We start from the raw sequence: 24,889 nt of genomic DNA on the forward strand, positions 1-24,889 counted from the left end.
GTATGTTATTAATTCATGTTTTCATTTAAGATATTTTTTAAAAATTATCTTGATAGTTCAAATTAGATACCTTAGGTAAGAAAGACAGCAGGCAAAAGACATTAAGCTGATGCCTACAGATAGCTCCAAAACAATGATACCTGACCAGATAAATTACTAATGTTGCACTAATTATTAAACTTTAATAACTTAATTAAATTAATTAAAGACTTTAAGGTTTGCTTTTTCCTTCAGAAGAACACAAACCACCTCAGCTGCTCTTCTTGTTACTGCTTTTAAAGTATGTGATGACCACAACAGGTAACTTAGTATTAATGACGTGAAGTAAAATTTTAGTGGAGCTAAAATCAAATTAATACATTGAAAAATATGCATTGTAGTAGAAAAAGTGTGATTTGTAATTTCACACAGCTTGCCACAAATAGGTATATTCTATGATCTACAAGAATAGCTAAATATTTCATATGAATATCCTCTACTACATTTATCATTGGATTGCAGAGATGGCTGTTACTGTGCATCACTAACATCTCGCTCTCAGAAGCTCTCCTCTTACACAGACAAAGACTAAAGAATTACCTTTAGTTGCTGCTGTAGTTCACTGTTCAATCTGGCCAAAACAGTGTTGGTTTCCTTGTTACGTCTGATTGATGCCTGAATTGCCTTCTTGTCTTTCCCCACTGATCTGAGAATATGTTAGAAATACTGTAATAAGTGATTCTGCCACTTAGCTGAACATCTCACTTATTATCCCCCTTCTTTAAGGGAGCAGAATCCTATTTTCAGAACTTTTTACTTGTTACACTGTTAAATTTTCCCGCTTCTGTCTGGCTTGATTAACCATATTTGTTTGTGTGGAAACACAGATACATACATTTAATATATGCACACATAGTTTGTTTCAATCAAAGAGCACACAGCACATTTTAAAAACTTGTCATTATCAACTTTCTGAAGGCCCAACACAGCAAACCACATTCATTTACCTCAAAGTGACTACTGCAATAGACTATTTTCATGCTAGGACACACAGACTGCACATTTTGGACTGTTCACAGCAACCATTTTAAATTAAACACTACATTTTAATAATTCCACCACTTATTTCCAATATCCTTGGAGAAGCTAAAGAGTTCACACTTTAAAATTCAAAAACTCTTAAAAGTCTCCCAGTAGTAAAGGCTTTGGGATGACCTTTTTTTAACCCAAAAACTTCTTACATTGTTGAATTAATCTAAATTAAACACACTGCAATTGTTTGCAACTCCTGGAACAGAAAGTGTGTATGCTGTTTAAATGTAAACTTTCCAGTAACAGATGTATTTATATACTTCTTGGGTTACCTAGGAATAGATGGCTGTGAAGCAAGAACAGCAGCTATGACACCTGTTTTCTGTGTATGCTCCTCAGCTTCAGGTCTTAGCTCATCTTCTGATTTTAATCTTCTACGAATAGGCTTCGGTGGTGGAGCAAGTGGGGTAGTGCCTTTACCCTGAAGAGGAAAACACAGCCTATTAATTCTCTGGAACTAACATTTGGATTATAACTTGGTAGCTTGTGATTCATATTCAGTTCAGTTACTGAGGCAACTGAATTTACAACCCATCAAGTATTTTCTGCTGGACATCTAGCTGCATTCTCATTTGGTCTGGAAAAAACCTGAAGTACTAAATCCTACCATGTGGTGAAAAGCTAGTAAGTTGCTACACACTGACAAAGAACTGTGCAAGAAGAAACACCACAGTACAACAGCATACTGTAAACACACAGCAACGCAGAGCACACTTCCCCCCAGTAATTATATGTCTGAAACCAAATAAAAAGCTACTTTTACTCAAATTCTGCCCTTAACAGTTTGATTTGTTTCAGAAATTTGAAAACTCTTAAGTATCTTTTCTGCTGTCTCAAGAAAATTTAATCATCATCTGCTGCTGCAAAAATTCACCATACACATGCCTATTCAAAGCACCTACCAGGTCTAAGAAAACCAGAGGACACTTAGTAAGCTGCTGCTGCAAATCAAAACAAACATTCAATTTTATCTACATCAGACAACTGTGCTTTGTTCCAAGGGTGCTTTGCATACCGCACTACTGGGGACATTTGCAGGTGCTTTGTCTTCAACTCTTCCATCTGCTTTGGCAACTCTAAGAGAACTTGCAGAATCAGAGGGCTTCTCAACCTAAAGGAACATAAAATGCATTTAGAAATCTACTTCTTAACATATACTTCATTTGGCAACAACTGGGATAAAACCAAGTATGCTGTGTTCTGCCACACGAATACAGTTAACACCTAAAATTCTAGTTCACTTCTCATTTAGAAACACAAGTCCAATGTCATGAGGCACTGTACAGCACAAAAGAGACTCTGGCCTGATCACAAACTGCTGTAGCTGTTCCTGCTATTACGGTACCACCACTACCTACGGTAGTACCTACGGTACCACTGCCAGAGGTTAATCCCTCCAGTGGAACACAATGTGACTGTTCCCCATCCACCTCAGTGTAAAACAATCAGCAAGCTAAACGTAAGCAGTTTCCAGTGGCTACCATAGCTGGTTTTGCAATGAGGTACATGGAGAGTGCTCAGATGGGCCCTTCCTGAACAAGTGAAGAGCATGCTGCTGACAGCTGAGAGAACTTTAAAGCACCATAGGAACTTTTGCAAGTGAGGATGCAGGAGTGTCCCAGAGAATTTATAATCTGGATAAGAGCTACAAATTATCAAAGGAGAACATGAAGTAGTTTCTACAATAGCAGCTAGCTACGACATTAATACTAAGGCTTCCAAACTTTCAAGTCCTATGTCTAGTAGGAAACAAGTTTTTGTAAACATATTTAATGACAAAAGGATGCCAGAGCTCTATTCACTTTAGCTGTTTCTCTGATGACTTTGAATAAAAGCAAATTAATGGAATTTTAGCAGATGTTTACAATACATGACAGGCATCTCTTTTATTAAGGCATGTCTTTAAGACATGATTTAAAAATTACCAGCAAGTCTTTTGGAAGGCTGGCAAGAATGAGTAGAAGAAAGGTTTTGCTTGTGCTAAGTCTCAAATGCACCAACACAATTATGTTTGTGCCCATGTATGCTAATAAGCATAAAAATCTTTTAAATAACAATCAAGAGCTGAGACAAAAAGAATTCCTTCTGCCTAGGTGTTTGGCAATTACTAAATAAGTGCAGCCGTGCACAATGTCATTGCTTTCTAGCAATGGATTGAGACATCATAAAAAAACAAAACAGAACAAAAAAATCCCAACTAACAACACACCACTGACGGAGAACAGCAGAAATAGGTTTTAACCAAGTCTCATAACTGTTGGTGGTATTAAAACAATTGACAAGATCTTCCTTTCTGCTCACCTGCAAGACTTCTGGGTGCGTTTCAATTTCATCTTCTTCCTCTTTGTTCACACCTGAAACAGCAAATGCCTCAAACTGGCTGAAGTCTGCAAAATTTGGCTGCTCTGGTATTTGTTGAGGTGAGGTACTGGTATGAGCTATTAGGCCATCAGCATCCACTGAGCGATGCACATGAGGACCTGTGCCCTGCAATAAAATAACAAAAATATCAAGGGACAGAATGTTAAGGATTATTTGCCTTTTTAGTGGACAAAAATTTATTTCCTATCAGTAGGACAACGTGCATCTCATGCAAGACATGAATGCAGAAATATTTCAGGGAAAGGAAGTTCAGATATGCTATTATCTAGGGAATAAGACCAAAGAGGGATGTAATGTAGCACTAGCTAGACTCACTGAACAATAGATATTTCTGCTGTGACAGAGACACTTGGGCTCTGGGGCCCTGATGAAGACTTTTAGTCTAGTTTCATAGGGAAACATGCTTACATAATCACTGTGTGAAATAAGTCTGTCCTTGTACACTCCTGTCATCCCTTCAGATAATTTCTGAATCACTGACTGACTCCAATTGCTGGTAACTCAGATTGTAACAAGTAGCTACTGGTGAGAAACAACTGAAAAGCAATTTTATCTATCCCATGTCAGATCTGCGCAGTTGAAGGATTCAGCTGGCTGAGACAATGAAAAAACTTTTTCAAGATGTGCATTCTACCAAATCAGCTAAGTGGTATCACTCAGACTGCAACTGAAAAGATCAGCAAATCTGTGCCAAGTGAAGAAGTGGAATCACTCCTTTTAGGAGCAGACATATTATGTAAAGCTCTACCCTGTACCAGACAAATGGAAGACAAACCCTTATTTTGCAAAACTGGAAAATGGCTCTCACAGTCTTTGTTATGGCCTATGGACTCTACAGGAATAGATAATGAAATGTGAAAGGATAACTTTTCTTTCTTTCCCACAATTCAGAGCTCCAGAGCCATTCATTCGTCCTCAATATCTACCTTAATCCCCTACCCATGGTTCGACTAGAAGCATTTTTTGTTCAGGAAATACTAGCATTTGGCTATAATCTAGGTTTTGCATTCACATCCCGGGGCTTTCAAAAATATATCAAGAATAGGACTCATTGTAGAGATATATTAAAATTCAGTTATATAAAAATAATGCACTGAGTTAGAATATGATTTTTCAGAAGCGACATCACCTGTGAAGGCTGTGGTCTTGGAGGCACTGCAGGGGGATAGGCAACAACTCCAGCCTGTTGCTGTCCTGTAAAAGACACACCACATTTGGCCAAGATTGTTACTTTGTACATTACAGTGATACCAAATTTTCTTAACTGTCAACATGAAGAAACCATTTTGCCACATATTAACCTGTCATATTTGGGCTCATAATTCTAGTGTCACCTCCTTTCAAACTGGCAAACAGAAAAAAACAGGATTAATCAGAACATGGATCTTGTATAGACATGGTCATACTCTACTGGTTCTAGTATCCTGGTCTTTGGGGGGTTTTTTGCCCTCATTCTAAGCTCTTAGTACTATTAAATCCTTTGTGATCCTCAATTTAAAAGTAATGACAAGTCAGAAGTCCGATAAAACTCCTTAAGCAGAACAGCGGAAGTGACCTTTAATCGTTTCCTCTGAAGTCAAATACTAACCCATCTTTAATACATTAAAAAATACTCCCCTTGAAAATTTACTGGCAGAGGCAATTCATTGGAGATGGGTATACAGCCAGAATATTCTTTCCTGACTTTGCTTCCCACATTCATCCAAAAAACTACAATGCCAGAATTCAGAACTGACTTTTAAATTAGCTAATTAAGTAAAGTGCAATATAAATTTTAATACAAACAATACAGTAAGAAGGACATTTGCGACTTCTTTTACTCGAAAGTGGTGCTTTATAAACCAACATTCTAAATCATTCCTCATAGAAAAAAAGCACTGTCTGCTTCAGGAATACCTGTGCTGAAAAATAATACACACTCAGAACACAGCATATTTGTACCTGGGGTAACTGAAAAGGATCTGTTCATATCTAAAGATGACGACCGAGAATGAGAAGCATGAGGCCTTGGAGGGGGTGGTGGTGGTGCAGTGTTATCTGGAGATGTTCCTGAATGTGATCTGCAAAACACATAAGCTTCTGTAGTGATTTTAGGTGGCTACAACAGAACTAAAATCAAAAGTTCTTCAAAGCATGCAATTAAAAAAAAGTTTGACAGAGGTAAAAACTCCTGATTGCCATTGATTTTCAAGATTGCCAAATTAAACTTCCAGTATTCTTTGATTTTACAATTGTTTTTGTATTTTCATTTACTTAAATATCCCTTATTCAAATTATTCTAAAATTATCACATGTAATTCATCTTTGTGAAACCAAGAGCTTGATGCATACCCCAAACAATGATAGTTCAGGAACAGAGAATGCTAAATATGGTAATTCCATTCAGATGGTAGTCACTATAATTTTTAAGATGCAGTCAACATCCTGTTTCATTAAAGAAGAATATGGGGTTTTTGTTGGGCCTGTCTCTGCGCATACTGAGCTCAAGAAGTATCTCAGTTTATGAGATAGCAATTGAATTCTCTGACTGAAATCTTCCAAATCTATACACTTGGCAGAATCTTCAGAAATTTTGACTCATCCTTAGGTAGGATCACCATCTAGTGGATACCTGTTGCAAATTCATGGAGAGCACATGCAGAAAGGACAGAAGGATCAATTACTGCACTAAGTGCCATTTAAGTGAGATTTATTGAATATAGAACTTTTTAAAACTTCAGTTTGCAGAAGCTTCCTAATTTGTCTAATTTGAACAGGACAAATTTACTGAATCACTGACATGAATACAGCTGCTTTTTTATTCAACTCGTGATGAAATCTTTTCTATGACTGACCTCTGCAACATTCTTCTATAACTATCCTAAGATGTCAGCTTGGAGAGGTAAAGGGTACCCAAGTTTCACAGAAAACCTGGAATTCCCAAATGCTTAAGTCCAGACAGAAAACTGAGTTATCACAATAGAAAAGTTTGTTTTCTTAATAAATTCTCTATGGCAATGCTTCTTTAACACTGTAACTCTCCAGCTGATGAAATTAAAATCTAATTATACTGACTCCTTGGGTCATCCCTCCAGCTAGTATAATCAAAAAACCACAAGAAGAATTAAAAATGGAAAAAAATATTTTAAGGAGAATTCTGCAGTATCATGATCTGACACAGCCTTGTCAGTTTTTGCTTTTTGAAAATACATAAAAGTTGTCTTGACTAATGGTAGGATTAAGGCCAATGTAATCTCTATACAAAATTCCAATTGCTAGAAGATATGCCAGTGGAAGGAAGTAAAAGAGTAAGTGGGACAATAAATTTTCTGTGTGCATACTGCCACAACTACCAGGTAAGGACAGAAGCTCCCTGTGCCATGATGTGGGAACTTATCAGAAAGCTTCACTCATCTACACCAGTTCAGCAAGAGAACCTAACCTAAAGTCAAAGAGTAAAAGAACATGTTGAAATCATCATGTCGATAGTGCAAAAACATACATAAAAGCACGACAGAATCACATTTTCCATTAAGTAACAATAGAGGAAAGAATCTTTCAAGTTGCTGTACTGACAGGCAAATGGAAATCTTTCTTTGTTACTGAAGTCACTCTATTTTTGTTTTGAAACTTACCTCTGAAACTGATTGTAAGATGGTTAAAGGCGTAGCTGGTTTTAATCCTATTCAGGCAGATTTAACGGGAACAATTAGCACCAGCTAGTACAGCACATTCTCTTGAGTGAAATTATGCAATTGTTGGTTTTGTGCTTGCATAGCTTTCTCCAATCCCTTAATTTACACTGGGCCTATGACTGCCCTTTATTCTATATAAGTCCACTATTAAAAGAGATTGCATTACTGCCACGGCATTCCTAATTTGTGCTAAATTCTTCTTTTAGGCTATGGTGTCATAAGGTTCTTCTCCAATAATGCCTAATGGGTATTTTTAAAAATACAAAAAATTGCTTTCAAGTAACAGCCTGGTCTCATGTGCTTACATTCCCTTGTGTTTAAGGGGAAGGTATTAAGATTCCAACTGAACATGGAGCTTCACATGGAACACTTGACTGGCCAATCTCAAACAAATTTTTAGACAGCTTTCCTATTTTAATTTTCACTTTACACACTAACAAAAGCAAAATACATTGTTAATGCATTAGAAAACAGACTGCTTCTGGATTCCTGAGTGTTAAAGTTAGGAATCTATTTTGCCACCATTTTATAAGCTAGTTGTCAAATAGCCAGGAGCTGAGAATAGGCTTCTTTAAACACCTTTTACTTGTGTTTTTTCAGTTGCTACTCTACTGACCGTTGCCGTGTTACAGCATTTCCAATTTGCTCTGGATCTGAGGTGTAAGAGTCCGAACTGCTGTAACCATCTGCTGGGAAAAGAAAGTACAGTTTCATATTGCTTTGCATCATTAGCATACTCTAACAGACAGAAGTAACAAATAATTTCAACTATCCAATTTCTTTTGTTAAAAAAAAAAGTATGTCCATGTATTGCTTCCCTGTAAGGTATAAGCTGGTTAGGGTTCAAAATTATCGAGTCTGAATAATTGAGGGATTTAATACAAATTCAACTCACTTCACTCCAACTTCACTCACCCAACACTATCAGTTGTTGGTTACTAGTGGCATGAACTGAAGAATAAACAATGACAGTAATGTTGTATTTAAAATACAAAACTTAAGTTTTATAAACAGTAATTTTTAAACACCTGATATTCTATCACTTCAACAATCTTGTGAAGAGTAAGGGACATCCAAGCTAAAAAAAGCAAGGGGTAGGACATGCCTAATTTTAGAAGTGCTGAAGGATTGTCATCAACCTTAGAAATCAGAAAAAGGAAAGGGTATGCACAGTACACAGATGAACACAGTCACTTTGCTACTTATTGTAACTTCTGTACCACCAAGGCTGATGGTAAACTTTGTTTTAGACTGAATCTTTTTTAAAACTTTCAGCATTTGATTAAGGAAACCTACAGAAATGAAAGATGCTATTAAAGCATCATAGACAGATTCTTAAAGACACCCTTACCCTTAAAAACTGCAAAGCTTGAGGGTTTCTTCCCCAGAAATGAGGAGCCTCACAAAAATCACAAGATTTATATGGAATAAATGTATAGAAAATTTGACCTCAGAATAATTTATCACAGGGGATTATTCTAGAGCACCAGGTAAATCAAAGTTCAAGGTGGAAGTCACTGGAGCAAAGGAACTCAGATGATTTGTTACCAGTGAAGAGGAAAATTCTACTCAAAACCACCAAGATTCTTCTGAATTACCTGCTCTCAAAGGATTACTTTAATCACCTAGGACACTGGAGTTTTGAAAAGTGGTAAGACACATCAAGCAGATCTCAGAAATAAAAATCCTGCAGAGATGACTTTCCTGATCAGCAAGGCACATTGTTAACCTGTTACATTTTTTATACCTTTTCTCCTTAACACTGCAGGTACTACACAGTGCTTATATCTTACACTACAGTGTGATTTGTTTTATTTCACTATCTTCTTCATCTGAGGGAAAAACACTTTATCAAAGATAAAGCTACACTCAGATAAGGAAAAGGGAGCACCAAAAGGCTCTTGAACTTAGATCCTGCATACAGTAGTAGTTCCACATTAAAAAATCTCTGCTCATTCTTTCTTTTGCATCAGAAAACTTCTTAGTAAAAACAGAACTCTACTTAAAAAGTAAAACTCAGACATGGTCAGGACATCGGTAAGAATGAAGAGTGCCACTGAAACAGAGTTCACGAGAAAAGCAAAACACATTGCAAGATGGTACTTTCTGAATTCCTCCTGTATTACAAACCAGTCAAAATACTTCTGGTCTTAATATTACAAAGGATTTTAAATAGTGAGTTCTTGAAATTTTATTTTTACTGAAGAAAACTTCCCAACTTGAAGAAAACAAAAAGAGACTCTCAGAAAGACTCCAGAGATTCATTCAGCCTACATATAATGTTGGACCTCTCTCAATATTAGAGAAGTGATCAAACCAAATCAAAAAAATGCAATATGCTTTGGACACAGGGCATATTGGAAAATGAAAAGGCTATTAGAAGGAAATAAACAGTTGAAGAGCTGTTCCACTAAAAATGGAGTCTGTTGCATTTTCTTAGTAGCTAAACCAGGTGAAAATTGCCTGGAAATTTTGTGGTCAACACATTTTCACTCTTTAGAAAATATGTTACATGGTTCTGAGGAAGATCAATCAAATGCTACTTAGTGAATTCCACTTTATGTACATTGAATTTTTCATTCTAGGAGTCAAAAAGAGGAAGATGGAAAAGAGCTGACAAAAATGAACTTTCCTGAGCACATTGGGTAGGATAACAATTTCAGTGACATCAGTAGAACTTTATTAATTACTGTTTCTAATACATACTTTGTATCAGAGATGTTTCTGTTCTTAGGACAAGTTTGTCTCATTTAAGAGCTCCTACTATCCAGCCAGTTTTCATTCACTGAGGGATATATCAGATCTACATTTTGTGTAATGTAAAAAATGATATCAGAAAGCACTTTGATACTTACTAACTGTATTTCCAGATGTAAATTTTACAGATGAACCCATTTTATTTTCTTCTGGGAGATCTGATGGTTTCACAAGTAGTGGACTAGTAGGGTTAGCATGATCTAGATGGAGAAACAAATCTAGATAAATAAACTTCTTCAAACTAGCCTTTATTTCTGGCACTTTACATTGGTTTTCTGCCCTTACCTAACTGCTGCAGTCAATATTAAAATTGGTGTATTTTAACTCAGAAATAACACTATTACAATGTAAAACACCAGTTTTTCAGCATTAAGAGCTGTGAATTTTCAGCTATTTATAAGGCCAAAGAAATTTTAAAAGAAATATGTTGTCAATACTATTTATTATCCTATGCTGAAGACTCTGCATGAGTTCCATGATTTTAGGAAACACTGACACACTACTGAAAACTAAGACCCCCTCTATTCCTTTAAGAAAATTTATCAAACCACCTTACTTATTATTGACCACAGTATTAAAAAAAACCTGCCAATATTCCCAAATGCTTTCAAATTTTAAAACAATAAATGCAGTATTTCTGACCACAGAAGAACAGAACCTGCTTTATGAATGCAGGTTATGACCTCCATGTCCGGTTTCCTTCAGTGTTTAACAAGGAAATCCAGACATTCACTTGCAGGCCCAAATCCAATCTTTACCAAGATGCTCCCGAACTACTCTCCAAGAACCATTCTGCTAGAGATGGTAAAATCCTCACTATAGCAAATGGCCAATTCAAGCTCTGCACTTATCTGAACAGCAATTCTTAACTCAGTAATGATGCTCGTTACAACTCCACATTTATTCATCCTTGGTGAAGGAAAAAAAGTATGTTCAAGAAAGTAAGGCCAACTCTAACTGTACAAAACTTTCCAAATTAGCAAGAGAAAATATCCTACCACTTCCACTTCTTTTAAGCTCCATTTCCTGCATGTGGATTTTGCTTGGAGTCATTCTTATAGGAACTGGGTGCACAATTGCAGTGTCCTGTGGAAGAGATCACAGTTATGTTAACCTAGTTTAAATCACTCTTAAAAGAGTCTCTGACACCATGTGCAATGTTGATTCTACACAAAATTTTGTAGATTTAGTTTTTTGCACAGTGCCAGGGAATTGAATATACCCAAAAAACCAAAGTTCTCTAAGCTGTAGTCTCTGTAATGTTAACTTAGCCACTTAAAAGGGCAATATAATATGTTTCTATAGATAACTGCAAGAAAGACCTGACTTTTACCAGCTTTCCACCATTTCTGGCGTATCAGACATATGGTCCTTTGAGCACATCTCCAAAAAAAAAAATAAATTACACTTTAAACCCTGACTCCTTAGCTTTACTTATAATGCCTCAAAAAAAAAAGGCATCTCTAAATAGTATAAGTAATGCTCAACGAAATAGGTGCTTTGTAGTAATTTCAGATATTTTCTGGAGTCTTTAAAATAACAAAAATCTTCTATGCTTCAGTATAATAAGCCTTATGGAATATAACTCTAGACAGACATTGGCCTTATGCTTAGGCATTAGTTGTTCGGACAAGGGGCTCCATTTAAAGTACTTTATAGACAATCCTTTCCATTTGGTTTGGAGACTGACTGCAGACAGCTTAAAAAATAATCTCAAAACTCAGAAGCAGCCTAAAAATATGGACATGGCTGCCTGAGATTTTTTACTGTCATCCATATTCAGAATATACAAATGGGTGAGGCAATGACAGCACAAGAACACCCCAGATTATATTATGTTCTATCCTAGAAATAACAAGAAGTTTCAAAACTACCTTCGTATCACAAATTTAATCTGTTCTGACTACTCAAGTAAATCAATTTCACTAGATGTAATATATTGGTACTTTCTGAAACTATTTCAATAACTTGCACTACCCTTGTTGCAAGCAAAACCACTTACTAGTCCTGGCTCAAACATTCTCTTTGCAGGAAGCTTTTAGGAATTGTTACCACTTTAAAATATACTGCTTTTTCTTCCCTCTGTAATGAGATTATCATGCAAAGATTACTTTAACTGTGGCTGCTTCAGACCTCTACCTTCAGTACTCTAATGTACAGCTGTACAGAAGTTATGCCTCAAATAGTTAAATGGATTTTATATAATGCATTAATTTACATCATTAACCTAATTTTATATAAAACAAGACGTTACCAACTTTGACTTACAAAAGGCATATTATGCTCCCGTACTAAGGGATAGATGTACTGTTTTACTCTTTCCAGTTACATTTTACCTCCAAAGCAGCTGCTTTTCCAACTAGCAAAGATCAGGTCTGTGAATTTACTCTTTAGATAGTTATTAGCAACTGCTCAATGAAGCTGATTTTCTCTCCTCTGGGGAACCAGTTGTTCCATAAATCATTCCTCTATATCACTACTGAAACTGCTAAAACAAAAAGTCTGCCTTCAGCTAACTGAAAATTTGTCATCATTTGTTCTTATTCTAATATGGAAAACAAAGTCTAACCCCAAAGTCTGTTACCTTAGCAAGTATCAAAGATTCTCACCATTCTTTTCTAAAGCATAAGCATTTAAAGAAAAGGACTCAAGAATTTGATCAGCCTTAAAAATTTTGTCTTCCTAGTGAATTTCTCCTTATACATACACACAAACATATACTCTATATTTCATATACCATCACTGCTCTACTTTTTAGTTTATCAGCAGATGAATAAATTCAAACTTCAGATTTGTCATCTGCTAATTATGTAAAAATAAATTACTGTCTTATTGCAGAAAAAAGACAGTGATAGCTCTTTACTGTCACGCAATTATACACAAGTAACAACTATAAACTAATTTACATCATGTTTACCTCATTAAAACTTAAAATACCAGTATATTTAAAACAAAAACAATCTCAGATGAAAGAGGGGTGGGTTTTACTTTAAGTAGGACATTTTCACTTGTTTTGAAGGTTTATTAAAGGTTAATTCTGAGCATAGGGAACAGTGCAGTTTGAATTCTAGCTTTCAGCATCTAGAAATACTATTTCTACATGAAAATTAGTGTTAAATTTGAGACTGGAGTGCTGATGTATTGAAAATTTATGTATATTTATGTATTCTATTTTTTCAGAAATGACAGATGTAATACTAAAAGCAGTTAAATGCGTATTATGCGCACCTATTATATTTTGTTACACAATCAAATGGACACTGACACTGTAATTAATTAAATTAAAATGGACACTTGGCACTAATTAATTCTGTAAAAAAAGCAGGATGAAAGCAGCAGCTAAATACTGCATTTATAATGCCTTTCAGAACTGCTTTAATGTCACATGCTGTAAAGCTTAAAACCAGCAGAACCTGAAACACTGTAGTGTATTTCTGGCTCCCAAACTTGGCAAGATATTTAACTACATAATCCTCCAGAGCACTCCTCACTGAGTAAAGCCTTAGAACACCACAGGTTTAGCTGGAAAGATACTAAAAGTCTTCTTAATTAGTAACTTGGTAAAAACATTTGGATTATGAAATACCACACCCATGGAAGCCTAGTAGCTTTCTTTCACAGAAGCTGGCACTGTTTTTGTGCAAATCAGGCTCTGCAACTCAAAAAAACCAAAACACCAAAGACAAAGTCTACAACAGAACTTGTTTGTCAGAGCTTATCATAGGGAGTGGCCCTTGCATCAACTTACACATTTTTTCAAAGAAACGCATTGTGTTTAAATTCTTTGTATATGACAGATTTTGACAGAAGTGTTGTATTAGGTCAAAATCAACAGGAAAAAGCATTCTTTGCAATCAGAGATTAAACATGAGCAGTACTAGAAAATTTATATTCTGAAAATAAGCAAACAAGCTATTTGCCACCATTCCCCAAAAAGCAGTCCATGGAATCATGCATAATAGCTAAATACAATGAATGGAAATTCAGTGTTAATAAAATTAATTTCAAACAAGCAAGCTAAGTGATTGACTTACAGGATCAGCTGGTGCAATGTTAGAATCAAATTGGGTCAGAGTTTGTGAGCTTGAAGAGCGTTCGCTAAATGTCTCCCACTGCTGAACAGACAGAGGAGAGAAGTCAGCATGATGAGGAAGATGGGAGTAAAAGATCACCGAGGAGATTTAGCATAGTAGTTCAGAGGTTGCACTGGAAAGAACTATATTTGCACAGGAGAGTACTTCACTTGGGAAGCACACTAATATACATTAAGTATTTCTATTTCAGTCAGATTGTTGTGGAACCAAGTTTGTTATCTGTCACATGTTATAATGAAGATACAGGTGCACAGGCAACTGAAAAAGTACCTGCAGAGTTCATGTCTGCCTATGAACATCATACAAATAAAAGAACTGGTTAAGCCATTCATACAATTTAAAGATAAAAATCAGACACATGTTGGGTGCATTTGTAGTCATAAATGCCCACAGAAAGGTTACTCAGCTTTGTAGCTGCCAAGTTTCAAACCTATTTAGTAAATGCTCATTTTCTTACAAAATCCCAGGCCAATGAACATTGAGCAGAGTACTCCAATGACACCACTTTAGCTTGCCAGTGCAACCCCCGAGAAGTGATTCTACACTGTAAAAGAGCATTTTCAAAAGTCTAAATCACTGACAAGGCAAAGAATTAAATTCAAATATACTGTTGATTGATAAAAGCAAATAAGTCAATCTCTGAACAATTTTAGAAGATATGGGCTTGCTGTATCAATACATGGCTGTCAAGAATCCTCATATAAACTGATTCAAGTTACAGCCACAATTGGATCAACAAAGCATCAAAGTACATAAAATTGGTCTGTGATCCAGAAACCAGATTAAAAAAATCACAACAAGAATGATGAACTTGTTATATTTTGGTAAAATAACAAGTAAATATTAAGCAAGATTCAAACACTACAAATACAAGTTTCAAAAATTAAAAATACAAAATTTTTAGTGCTCAGAAGATGACAAAAATTATGTTTGTTACAGTTGTGGAAACAACTTGGGTGTTGGACTCTATGGCCCTTGTGGGTCCTTTCCAACTCAGAATATTGTGTGTGATATTCTTGTCCCATGTCTATAGCTAAATCAATCAAAAGGATCCCAGAAGACATAAGACATGTGGTATTGGTCAACCTAATCTCATGTTCTCCCCTACACCAAACTATATTCAGTGAACAGCCTGTATGTGAACCAAGTCTAAAACAGTTATTTCAGTAACTTCAGTAACTGCTTATGGAAATTCCTATATAACTATTTACAATCAGATGAAATGAAATTCAGAAAAATATTAACTAAATTTGTAATTGCCATCATGTGTGGTAAAACTTCTTGTAGAGAAAGAGCCTTATGAAGGCAAACATTATGGAATTCTATTCATATGGGGGTGGGCACTTCTTCTGGTTGTTTTTTGTTGTGGTTTTCTGTTGGTTTAAGGATTTTGTTTGTTTGTATTTGTTTTTAACATAGAAAATTACCCACTTCATGGACAGAATCTAACAGAACCTTTTTAGTAAGGATTCCCAACTGCTCTGTTTAACACTCCCTGTATTAAACAGTTCGTCTGTAAGTTACTCCACCCCTTCATGAAGAGGCAGCATTGCAAGCAGTTTGGACCTGTACAAGCCTGTTAGTGAGTCAGTTTTTACTAAGTCAGAAACTGAAGTGCCAAATTCAGCCAGAGTATTTCTCCTGATTTGGCCTCCTGTATTTGCACAGTCACATTTTCATGAAACATATAAACATTTATTTTAGGTCTGCCACTACCCTTTTAAACTTGATTTGGCCAGTGGCTTCTCAGTTACTAGTAACACTGGCAAACAGCCCATTTGATTACAGAAATATTGTTAATTTTTCAAAAAATTCCATCGGGCACACAGCACTTATAGTTAAGATAAATGGTAAAATATTATTTGTTACAGATGGATGCTTAATCTATCTTACTGCCCTGCTCTGAAGCCAAACTGCAGATACCTTTATTACTTGTCCTTGGGCTCCCTAGCTAGACACAAGACAGATAAACCCCAACATCTCCTGACTGCTCTAGCAAATATGCTGTTGTGCTCCAGCCTGAAATACTACCAGAAGCCTGCTACTGCTAATTCCCCAGCTAACAGAAAGCTAAATATATTAGGAATCTACTGGACTGCATCTCAAACTCTGCAAAATTTAAAAGCATTGACAGGGTAAAACTCATGCTAGCTAAAGCTGAAGTATTTGTCTTGTAGAATTGCAAAAGTGTTTTAAAATTACTCTCAAAAGTTTAATTACTTGAAACTAAAACTCACAGCAACCTGAACCATTAGGAATAGAACGCCAAGACATTTGAAACAAGGTGTAACAGTTGTGAATTTAAAAGCAAATCTCCATATCTGTGTTAAAGCTACTATGACTACAGCAAGACACTAGACAGTTTTCAAGAAAAGATTTGAAAAGCCTACTGGCTTTTCTATTATTTTAAGCTTTGAAAACTAAATGCTCGGCCTTGAGACTTGGATGGAAGAGACATCTGAAGCAAGAAAGAAGTGATGAGTGAAGAGATGAGAATGTGAAGCCATGTCATATGTCCTAAGTTAGGAAGATTTTCATGGTGCTCTTTATTCTGAAGTTTTAAACTGATGCCTTGGTCTATACTTGGGAGCCTCCAGTAACTGGGCCTGGCAACTGCATTCTATAAATCAACTATGAGCTAGAAAGAACAGAGTAACCATCTGCTTTGAGACTAACAGGATGAGACTGTCTGGAATGACAGATAATATAAAGATGCAGAGCTTTTACAAGCAATTAATTTGCTGGTGACACTTATAAGAGGCTGAAAGAGGAAACAATTAGACTGGTGCCTGCAGCAATACCAGAAATTTTTTCATGGAATTAAAACCTTGAGGACTTTGACCTAACTCATGCTGGAAAGAAAGTGCTGAGAAGAAAGAAACATGCACAGCAACACATCTGAAAAATCAGAAATTCCTTTGTATTAAACACAAAACAAAAAACTAAACATTTAGTTCAACTCTTATTTTAGTATAGTTAGTATCCAGTAGTATAGCTACTCTGTGTGAACTTTTCCAAATCTCTTAAGTTTTAGTAGACGTTCAAAAAGAAAATACCACTTTATGTGAATATAGTCAGCTTCATAAATCAAGATTCTGACTGAATCTGATTCTGGCTGACAGAACTGTAATTCACTTTGTAATTCACCCTATTCAATTGGTTTGAGTTGCATTAGACACTGAAGGAAGCTTTTCAATTATGATGCAGGTTACCAAATGATTAGCTTATTAAATCTTTATTGCAAACACAATGGAATGTGTCTGTGCAAATTTTAATACAGATGCAGACATTTACATCTTTTTATCAACAACTGAATGAATATCTGCTCCAACTCCCTCTTAAAACGTAGCTTCCTACCAACACTGAGTCACTTTGTCAAATAGAACAACTAAGAATCACTAAATAATTTCCAACTTTTTAAAATTTTGTAAGGATGTGACTGTGAGGCTAGCATTTGCCCTTACAAGGAACAGCAGACTTTATAAAGTCCTTCCCTCCTGAGAAATGAAGTTTCCTCTGCTCCTGACTTTAATCCTAAAAATGCGCTTATTTTCTGCTTCATGCTGACTTTCCTTGGTTTGTCTAAATCTTTTACTATCAATTTTCTATTCACTGGCAAGTCTAATGAAGAAAGAAAAAGAGCCACAGAAAGCTCCTTTAATCGAAGGCAATACTCAGCTACTGACAGAACTATTCTACATGTTAAAAACAAGTTTTCAATTGTTATTGAGTCACAGATAATCAAAAATAGTTTTCCAAAAATAATTTCATTCTTTTTTCCCTTTTTTCCCCTCTCAAAATGAAAAGCAAGCCTACATCATCTTTGTATATGGCTGCAGTCAGAAACTAATTTGTGAAGTAGGTCTTGAAACATTTGTTTATTCTTAAGTTAGAGACAAAAATGTTAAAACAGAACAACCAGAAAAATCTAGGAATCAATCCATTACAGACTTTTTAAGCGAAGGATATTTATTGGAAAAAAGTTATATAAAAATAATGCTCGCTAACTTCACTTTCAAATTCTGACAAAATACAGCTCTACCACAGAAGACTGTTTATATAGCAAATACATATGCTTAAGGATGATGAGGCAGAAGTACATAACAGTAAAAATTTAAGATCTAAATAATTTTAGCCAATGGCTGGCTTCAAATTAGTTCTGAGTCCCTGCTTCTGCAACAGGGTCATGACTTCTCTATGTGATATTTCATGCTAAAATCACCCCCAGAAATAAGTCTCAGTGTCCAGATCTGTCAGAAACTTATTCTGTAGTTTAGCAAAAGCGTCTACTAAAAAAGGTCTTCAGAAATAACAAAAAACACCAACCAAAAACATGCCCTAAATGAAAAAAATCAGGAATTGATTCAACTTTTCCAAAACATGCTATGAGATAAATTTTGTGATTAATATAAAGCTTAATTACCATTAATGACAACATTTTAAATAGTATCTCACAATGAGATAGAAAAACCAGAATGAAAACTTTTTTTTTTTTTTTTTGTATTTTAACACAGAACCTTCTTGTGTCTATTATCCTGCTGTTTCATGATCAGCAATTTACTTATGACAAATTATGGATGCATACACAATTTACTTATTGAATGGAAGTGAAATAATTCTTATATAAAAGTGCTAACCTCACTACTCTGATTCAATTCTGGCCAGGTCTGGTTTAGGGATGGCATTGATGGAGACTTGCTTGGAGGTGCTTCTGCTGGAGAGCCAGAGTAACCTACCTCACCAGTCTGTTCCCCAACTTCTGAAATGACAGGAATCACTATGAACAAAAATCATAAATTCAGTTTATTTTTAGAAGAGTTGCTCACATTTCATGGAAAGTGCAAAGTACCTTTTATTTTCATCTTTTTCAAGTAAATACTTAGCAGCAGACAAACCCAAAAAACCCAAGAACTGTCATTAAGTTAAATATACTGTTTATCAGGTACTACTCTTGTTTTAAGGATGTCTCTGAAAATCAGACTTTGAAGATTACTCTGTACCATCCTATCCTCCCAGTACTTAGCCTTTAAGTAGCTTTTTAAGATTTTGATTACATATAGAATTAAACAGTTCTTCTTACAGCATGAGAAAATAACTTCACACCAGTAAGGTCAGAGCAAAACCAGTATCTCAGTGCAAACACAAAAAAATATGACAATAGATTAAGAAAACTATTCCCTTAGATTAGTCCCCAAAGAATATTAGTTTCAAGCTTCCTTACTAAAACAGTGGTGTTTCCATTCACATTTTGTAAATTGAGTAAGTCTAATAGCTGGCACACTGACACTGTCCTTTGGCACTGCTGAGTTTTCTTTTGAAGTAAATCTGATCACAATTCAAGCTAAATCCAGGCATGAAGAGCCTCAAAAAACCTGAAAGTTCAGATTACAACTGTACAGTATATAAGTAACAGCAACAGTTGAAAAAATGACTGATAAGTAGCTAGACATATTAACATGATGTCAGCAATCCACAGAATTAAAACTCTGAACAAGACAAAATACTAAACAAGACAAAAACGCCCCACAAAACCCCAAAAAACAAAAAAAGACCCCACAAACAAACAAAAAACAAACCAAAAAATTAATTAAATTATTATTAAGAAAGACTCCTTCATGGATATATGATTGATTGAAGATGACTGCCACAAGTGTATGTTGCACCAAAATTTATTCAAAATTTATAAAAAATTATAAAAATTATAAAACGGACTGGGATCCTAAAGAGCTGAACCAAGACAAGTCAATATTCTGCCTGCTAATTTTCATTCAGAAGAAGCTAGTAACAAATCCAATGTCAGACTGAACTGAGAACACTTGAATACTTGAGTAGTCAGTGGTGACCACCAATACTTCTGAAAAGTAACAACCCATTATTGTCTCCAAAGAGCTGCCAGGGACAGCAAAAGGCATAGCCAAAACACTGAAGTCCAAAAAGAAATTAATTGTGCCACCTTGAGGTCAGGGGCAACTGAGATAGTACTAAAATGAAAAAAAACACACACAGAAACCAGTAGCTCATCAGAGTTTCAAAAGTCATGTAAACTTCCTTTAAATAACCACACATAAGGCTGTTTCCATAATGCTTCCAAAATTATGTCCAACATCTAGCATCTTGAACTGTTTTCCTTTAGGGAAAGCAATAAAAATAGGTTACATTGAGGTGTCAAAGTCACCAAGTCAAGCTGACATGCTGTGGTCATTGTAAACAAAATAATACACTAAGTCCAAAATATGCCAGTGGCAATGTTTTGGAAATATATATGTATGTTAACTACTCTGAAGTGTAATAAGAATAAAAAATTTCTACTAAGTAAAAAAACTAAAAATTCTCATTTCACTGATAGTACTCTAAATAACTGAACTAACTTCCAGTGTTAAACACAAAGTCAAAAGATAAGGCTGAAAATTACTGTGGATAGACTTCATAGCTACCTGTAACTCAAAGAATTCTGCAAATACCTACATGAAACACGCATATGACATTCTATGGAAAATTTTAAGGGTAAAGTAATTGTGTAAGACATAAGGCATGGCAGATTCTTTCTTAGAAAGAAATGGCATTGTGGCACCAATCCAAACAAAAATTCACAGAAAAGCAAAATTTGCTTTTCAACTTTTTTTTGTAAAGGTTGGTAGCTTTTATTAACTGAGATAAAATTGAGTTTGAAGGAATTACAATTCTGTAGAGATGTACTGCTGTACTAGAAAAATGACCAACTATACAAATGCTTAATTATACAGTAAGTCTGTGCCATGTGAGAGAAATACGTATCTCTACTTATGAAACCTCATGGAAAGCAAGACCATATTTCAAACAGGTCTGGAACACCTGCAGCTGGTCACACACAGGATTCACAGGGGCTGATGAGGGAGAGGCTGACAGAGAAGCTCACAAGACTTCTTCCTTTCCTGTCCAGCCAGAGGGTGCAAGGAGCCCTCTGTTACTCCTCCTCCTGGTGGCCACTAGTTCAGAAGTCAAAATGGAAAAAAGTAGCACTTTTCAAGTGCAGAGGAGAAGTGCAGAAGATTAATGGGAAAATGTAAAAAAAGAACAGGACTAATAATGGCACTGTTAACACTTTTGAAATAAAATTTGCCATCTTGCACATTGGTTTAAAAGGCATTCAAGCAATTCATCTTCTTCAACAGTTTGACTGTACATTATTCATACTGAGGCATATCAGCAGACCATCAAGCATTTCTTTGAGAAAGTTTTATCCCATGCAAAAAGTGCACTCAAAAAGTGTCATACTTTAGAGTTTCTATTTCTAAGACAATTTTGGAAGAAAGCTTTCTTGAAATACAACTTTTACAGGAACCAAAATGAAAAATTATTCCCAAAATTTAACTGATTCACCTTTCTAGGCTGATTTACAGTTCTTAACATGAACTCCTGTAATTCATCATGTCCAGTAGACAAACCTATCACTAACTTTTAAATTAGTAAATATATGCTGGAGATTTGGACTGTTGTAACTAAACATAAAACTATAGCCACATCAATAACTTAGTCTAAAATACTTTATTCAATATAGAAGTTTCAGCAGTAAATCATGTTATGTGATAGATAAGATGAGCTATTTCCAATGCTGCTGACATATGCAGCTTACATAGCAAGGTAGCTTACATAGCAAACCTTTTAACATTTGCTAGAACAGGGTAACTTCCCTTTAATACCAGAGGAAAACACTTTTAAAAGCCGTTTTCCCTCAAATTTAAAGACCACTTTGTACCTCATGAAAATAAGTCAGAAGATTTGTATTAACGAAGTTGCCTGTAAAATAAGAACAATACACATACACATAACACTTTCTGGTTTAGTGTCTGATGTATAAAGTTTCCAGACAACTTTAGTTGAAATCTACTACCAATAATGGCAATAGAAGACCAAGACAAATATAGTTGTTTGGTATGGAGTTTTTTGAGGGTTTTTTTGGTGTTTTGTTTGTTTTTTTAGTAACAACTATGTATACAAATAAATGTTATGTCACTTCCTACCAAGGTTTTTGCTTGATCACCACTTTAACAAAAAAATGGAGAGAATGTGAAGGTTTTAGACATTTGCTAGGTATTATCCCTGTTATCTGCAGCTATTTCTTACAAACGTCTTCATCACAGCAAAATGCTTACTCATACTGAAAACACTTCAGCAGCAGCTCTTTGAAGAGCCAACCTACTCCCACAGAAAATGGGTTCATTATTAAAGCAGAGATAATAAGAAACACAGTTTAGTTAAACACAATATAGTTTAAGAATTCATCAATAGTTTTAAGATTAAAGTCTCTGACAACCTACAAACACAGTATGAAGAGAGTCTCCTTGAAGTATTTAGTGAAAATAAATAAAATTCTAGCAAATCATAGTACCTATGCACTCAGAATATAACTTGACTTTCCAAGCAAAGACTGCTCATTACAAAGAAACCTAAAGCAGCTTTAAAATACCATTTCCTTTATCTATTTTAAAATAGAAAAAATAAGATGGCCACAGACATCCTGTTTTTGAACATGACTTGAACATGGAACAGTAGCTTCTTTTTCAGTTATGGGACTGAGTTTTTGGCACATATTAACAAGCAGAACTTATACATGCAGTGTTTTTTTCTGCGAGTTCTAAAAGGTAAAGGGCCATGCACAGAACAACTAGGTGCCAACACAATGAAGGATAAACCTGCTTTCCAGCCGGAGGTGAATTTTAAAAAAAAAAAAAAAAAAAAAGGTCTGTGGTACTGATCCTGCATTTTTAAATACCTATCCTGCCCTTGGCATTGAATCTGGGAATATTTTTCAAGTACCTTTGATACTTAGAAACTGATATTTTCACAAATGAGGGTGAACAGAAAGCATACTCATTTGAAAGCAAGTCTAAAATATAGCTGGATTGGGAAATTGAAATACAATAGCTGGTCATGAATAAAATCAATACTGTGACAATTTTGTTTTCCTTAACCTTTAAAGGACACAGTCAGTATTTCCCAATGTAATAGTGTATGTCTACTGTTCCTAAATAACTGCCCTCTACAGAAATATGTACATGCTCAAATTAGCTTTGAGCATGCTTTCTGCTCATAAGAACAAGTATCTGCTGTAACAATTTGACTGCAATTTTTAAATAGTGACATTTGTGTTGAACCCATATCTTACCCGTTGAGTCTTCCAAATCAATCAGTTTGGGCATTAAACTTTCAGGTAACTTTTCTGGCAAATCATACCCATTCTTCCTAGCAACTACCAGATGAAATGCAGCACAGAACTCGTCCAATGTCAGTGCACCATCTTTATCAAAATCTGACAGTTCCCTAAGAAGGAAAACTTAGCATAAATAAAATTTCTAAAGGTTATTTTATTTCCAAAAGACAGGCTTCCATTTTGCTACTTGGATGAGCAAAGTTCCTTGTTCACTTTATCTTACTAAACACTTCATATTAGCACTACATGCTGTACTCTTCAAGATGATGTGCCTTCATTAATAACAGCTTACAGATCATTTAAAGTTACTTTTATCTCTCCCAGTTTTTAACCCATTTAAGACAGTACTACACAAAATTATTTGCCTGAGGTTTTTGGCAAAGTATACTACTGAAATTATAGTGCAACATGATTTATTTTAAATGGGAAAATACCTGAAACAGAAATCATTACACTGAAAGATAGCACCTGACAAGGTAAACCATTTAATGACAGCATGCAATGATGCAGTACAAATTCCAGAATACAATGAAATAGAAGATTTGCACAAAATCAAAGCTGAATTTGTCAGTGTGAATGTGTACATTTCATTTAAATTTACTTAGACATAAATGAATAAATAAATATAGATAAAGAAATAATTATTTAAATTTAAATGTATTTTAAAAAATGAAAACATCAAATAAATTGCTTCTAACTCTGAAGAGTGTGACATTTACTCAAGGTGCCTTGTAAATAGTACCAGCCCAGACCCATTAAAACCCGTTAAAGTAATACTGGCATAAATATTAGCAGGACTGAACATACTAGTGTAGTAGTGAAATTTTACTTAACACTTTCTAGTAAGTAATTATTAAATGTCTATCAGACAGCTGTCATACTTCTAAACATTTGTAATTAATAATTGTTTTAAATAATCATCACACTTACCAAATATGAGAAAGTTCAAGAATAGGTAGTTTTGACTTAGTGAAAAATTCTTTAGCTGCAGATCCTAAAAAATTGCAACAATCGTTTTTAATATTTAAGGCAAGTGAAATCATTAGAAGACTCAGACCTACTCTAAAGGTGGTAAGTTATTTAGCAAAGGTTCTGGGAAAAAGGCACTAATCACTAGGGTTAAATGAAGGAAAAAGGCAAACTGGTTTCTAGTCTTTCTTAAATTACACTGAACTATTATATTAGATATCATATTAGAATATGATCAGTAAAATGCAGAATTTCCTTCAAAATAGTATGCAAGCCTAAGTACAAAACAAAGTCTTCATAGCAGAATTGATGCACCCACAATTATATTTTGTAAAGAATAACTTACCTGGTATAAATCCATTTAGATCAGGTTGAATGGTTTTAAACTGATTAACATAATACTGCCTTTGTTCATCAGTTATTTTCCAGGGGTCATCATAACTACTTGATTGCCTACGAATTTCATTTGCTGTTGTAGCTGATGCTACAGTTCGTACTGTTGTCTGGTCCTGAAATGAAATATTTTTCCTCAGTATTATCTACCTAAAATGCTTCTATGAATTCTCAACTTTTTGCCTTCAAAATATAAAGCACAGTTAAAACTCAGAGTAGTTTAAAAACTGCAGGAAACCATCAGCAGATGGCATCTCCAGGATAATGACGGTATTTTTGCACACTGATACAATATGGAATGACCGCAGGTATGTAAGCAGAAAAAAAAAATATGGCACATATGCATAAAAAGCTAAATA

General features: G+C 35.1%; 1 protein-coding gene across 5 annotated transcripts in view; it reads right to left on the minus strand.

Annotated features, from left to right (window-relative positions):
• REPS1 (RALBP1 associated Eps domain containing 1) overlaps positions 1 to 24,889 on the minus strand; it is a 63,875-nt gene that overhangs the window by 3,863 nt on the left and 35,123 nt on the right. The window contains exons 6-19 of one of the 5 annotated variants that reach the window (XM_005518456.3): positions 24,484 to 24,646; positions 24,099 to 24,162; positions 23,124 to 23,278; positions 18,616 to 18,737; positions 13,919 to 13,999; positions 10,883 to 10,970; positions 9,983 to 10,084; positions 7,744 to 7,813; positions 5,395 to 5,513; positions 4,583 to 4,647; positions 3,373 to 3,558; positions 2,087 to 2,182; positions 1,344 to 1,492; positions 580 to 685 (exon numbers count right to left, since the gene is read on the minus strand). In XM_005518456.3, the coding sequence (XP_005518513.1) occupies positions 580 to 685; positions 1,344 to 1,492; positions 2,087 to 2,182; positions 3,373 to 3,558; positions 4,583 to 4,647; positions 5,395 to 5,513; positions 7,744 to 7,813; positions 9,983 to 10,084; positions 10,883 to 10,970; positions 13,919 to 13,999; positions 18,616 to 18,737; positions 23,124 to 23,278; positions 24,099 to 24,162; positions 24,484 to 24,646 (1,566 nt within the window). Of the gene's footprint in view, positions 1 to 579; positions 686 to 1,343; positions 1,493 to 2,086; positions 2,183 to 3,372; positions 3,559 to 4,582; positions 4,648 to 5,394; positions 5,514 to 7,743; positions 7,817 to 9,982; positions 10,085 to 10,882; positions 10,971 to 13,918; positions 14,000 to 18,615; positions 18,756 to 23,123; positions 23,279 to 24,098; positions 24,163 to 24,483; positions 24,647 to 24,889 lie in introns of all 5 variants that reach the window. The other 4 variants (XM_014263448.2, XM_005518455.3, XM_014263450.2 and 1 more) reach the window with 4 other exon arrangements.

The sequence above is a fragment of the Pseudopodoces humilis genome, chromosome 3 (genome assembly GCF_049639895.1).
Source record: "Pseudopodoces humilis isolate 2021_Gansu_Grassland_sample_001 chromosome 3, ASM4963989v1, whole genome shotgun sequence".
Taxonomy (NCBI): Eukaryota; Metazoa; Chordata; class Aves; order Passeriformes; family Paridae; genus Pseudopodoces; species Pseudopodoces humilis.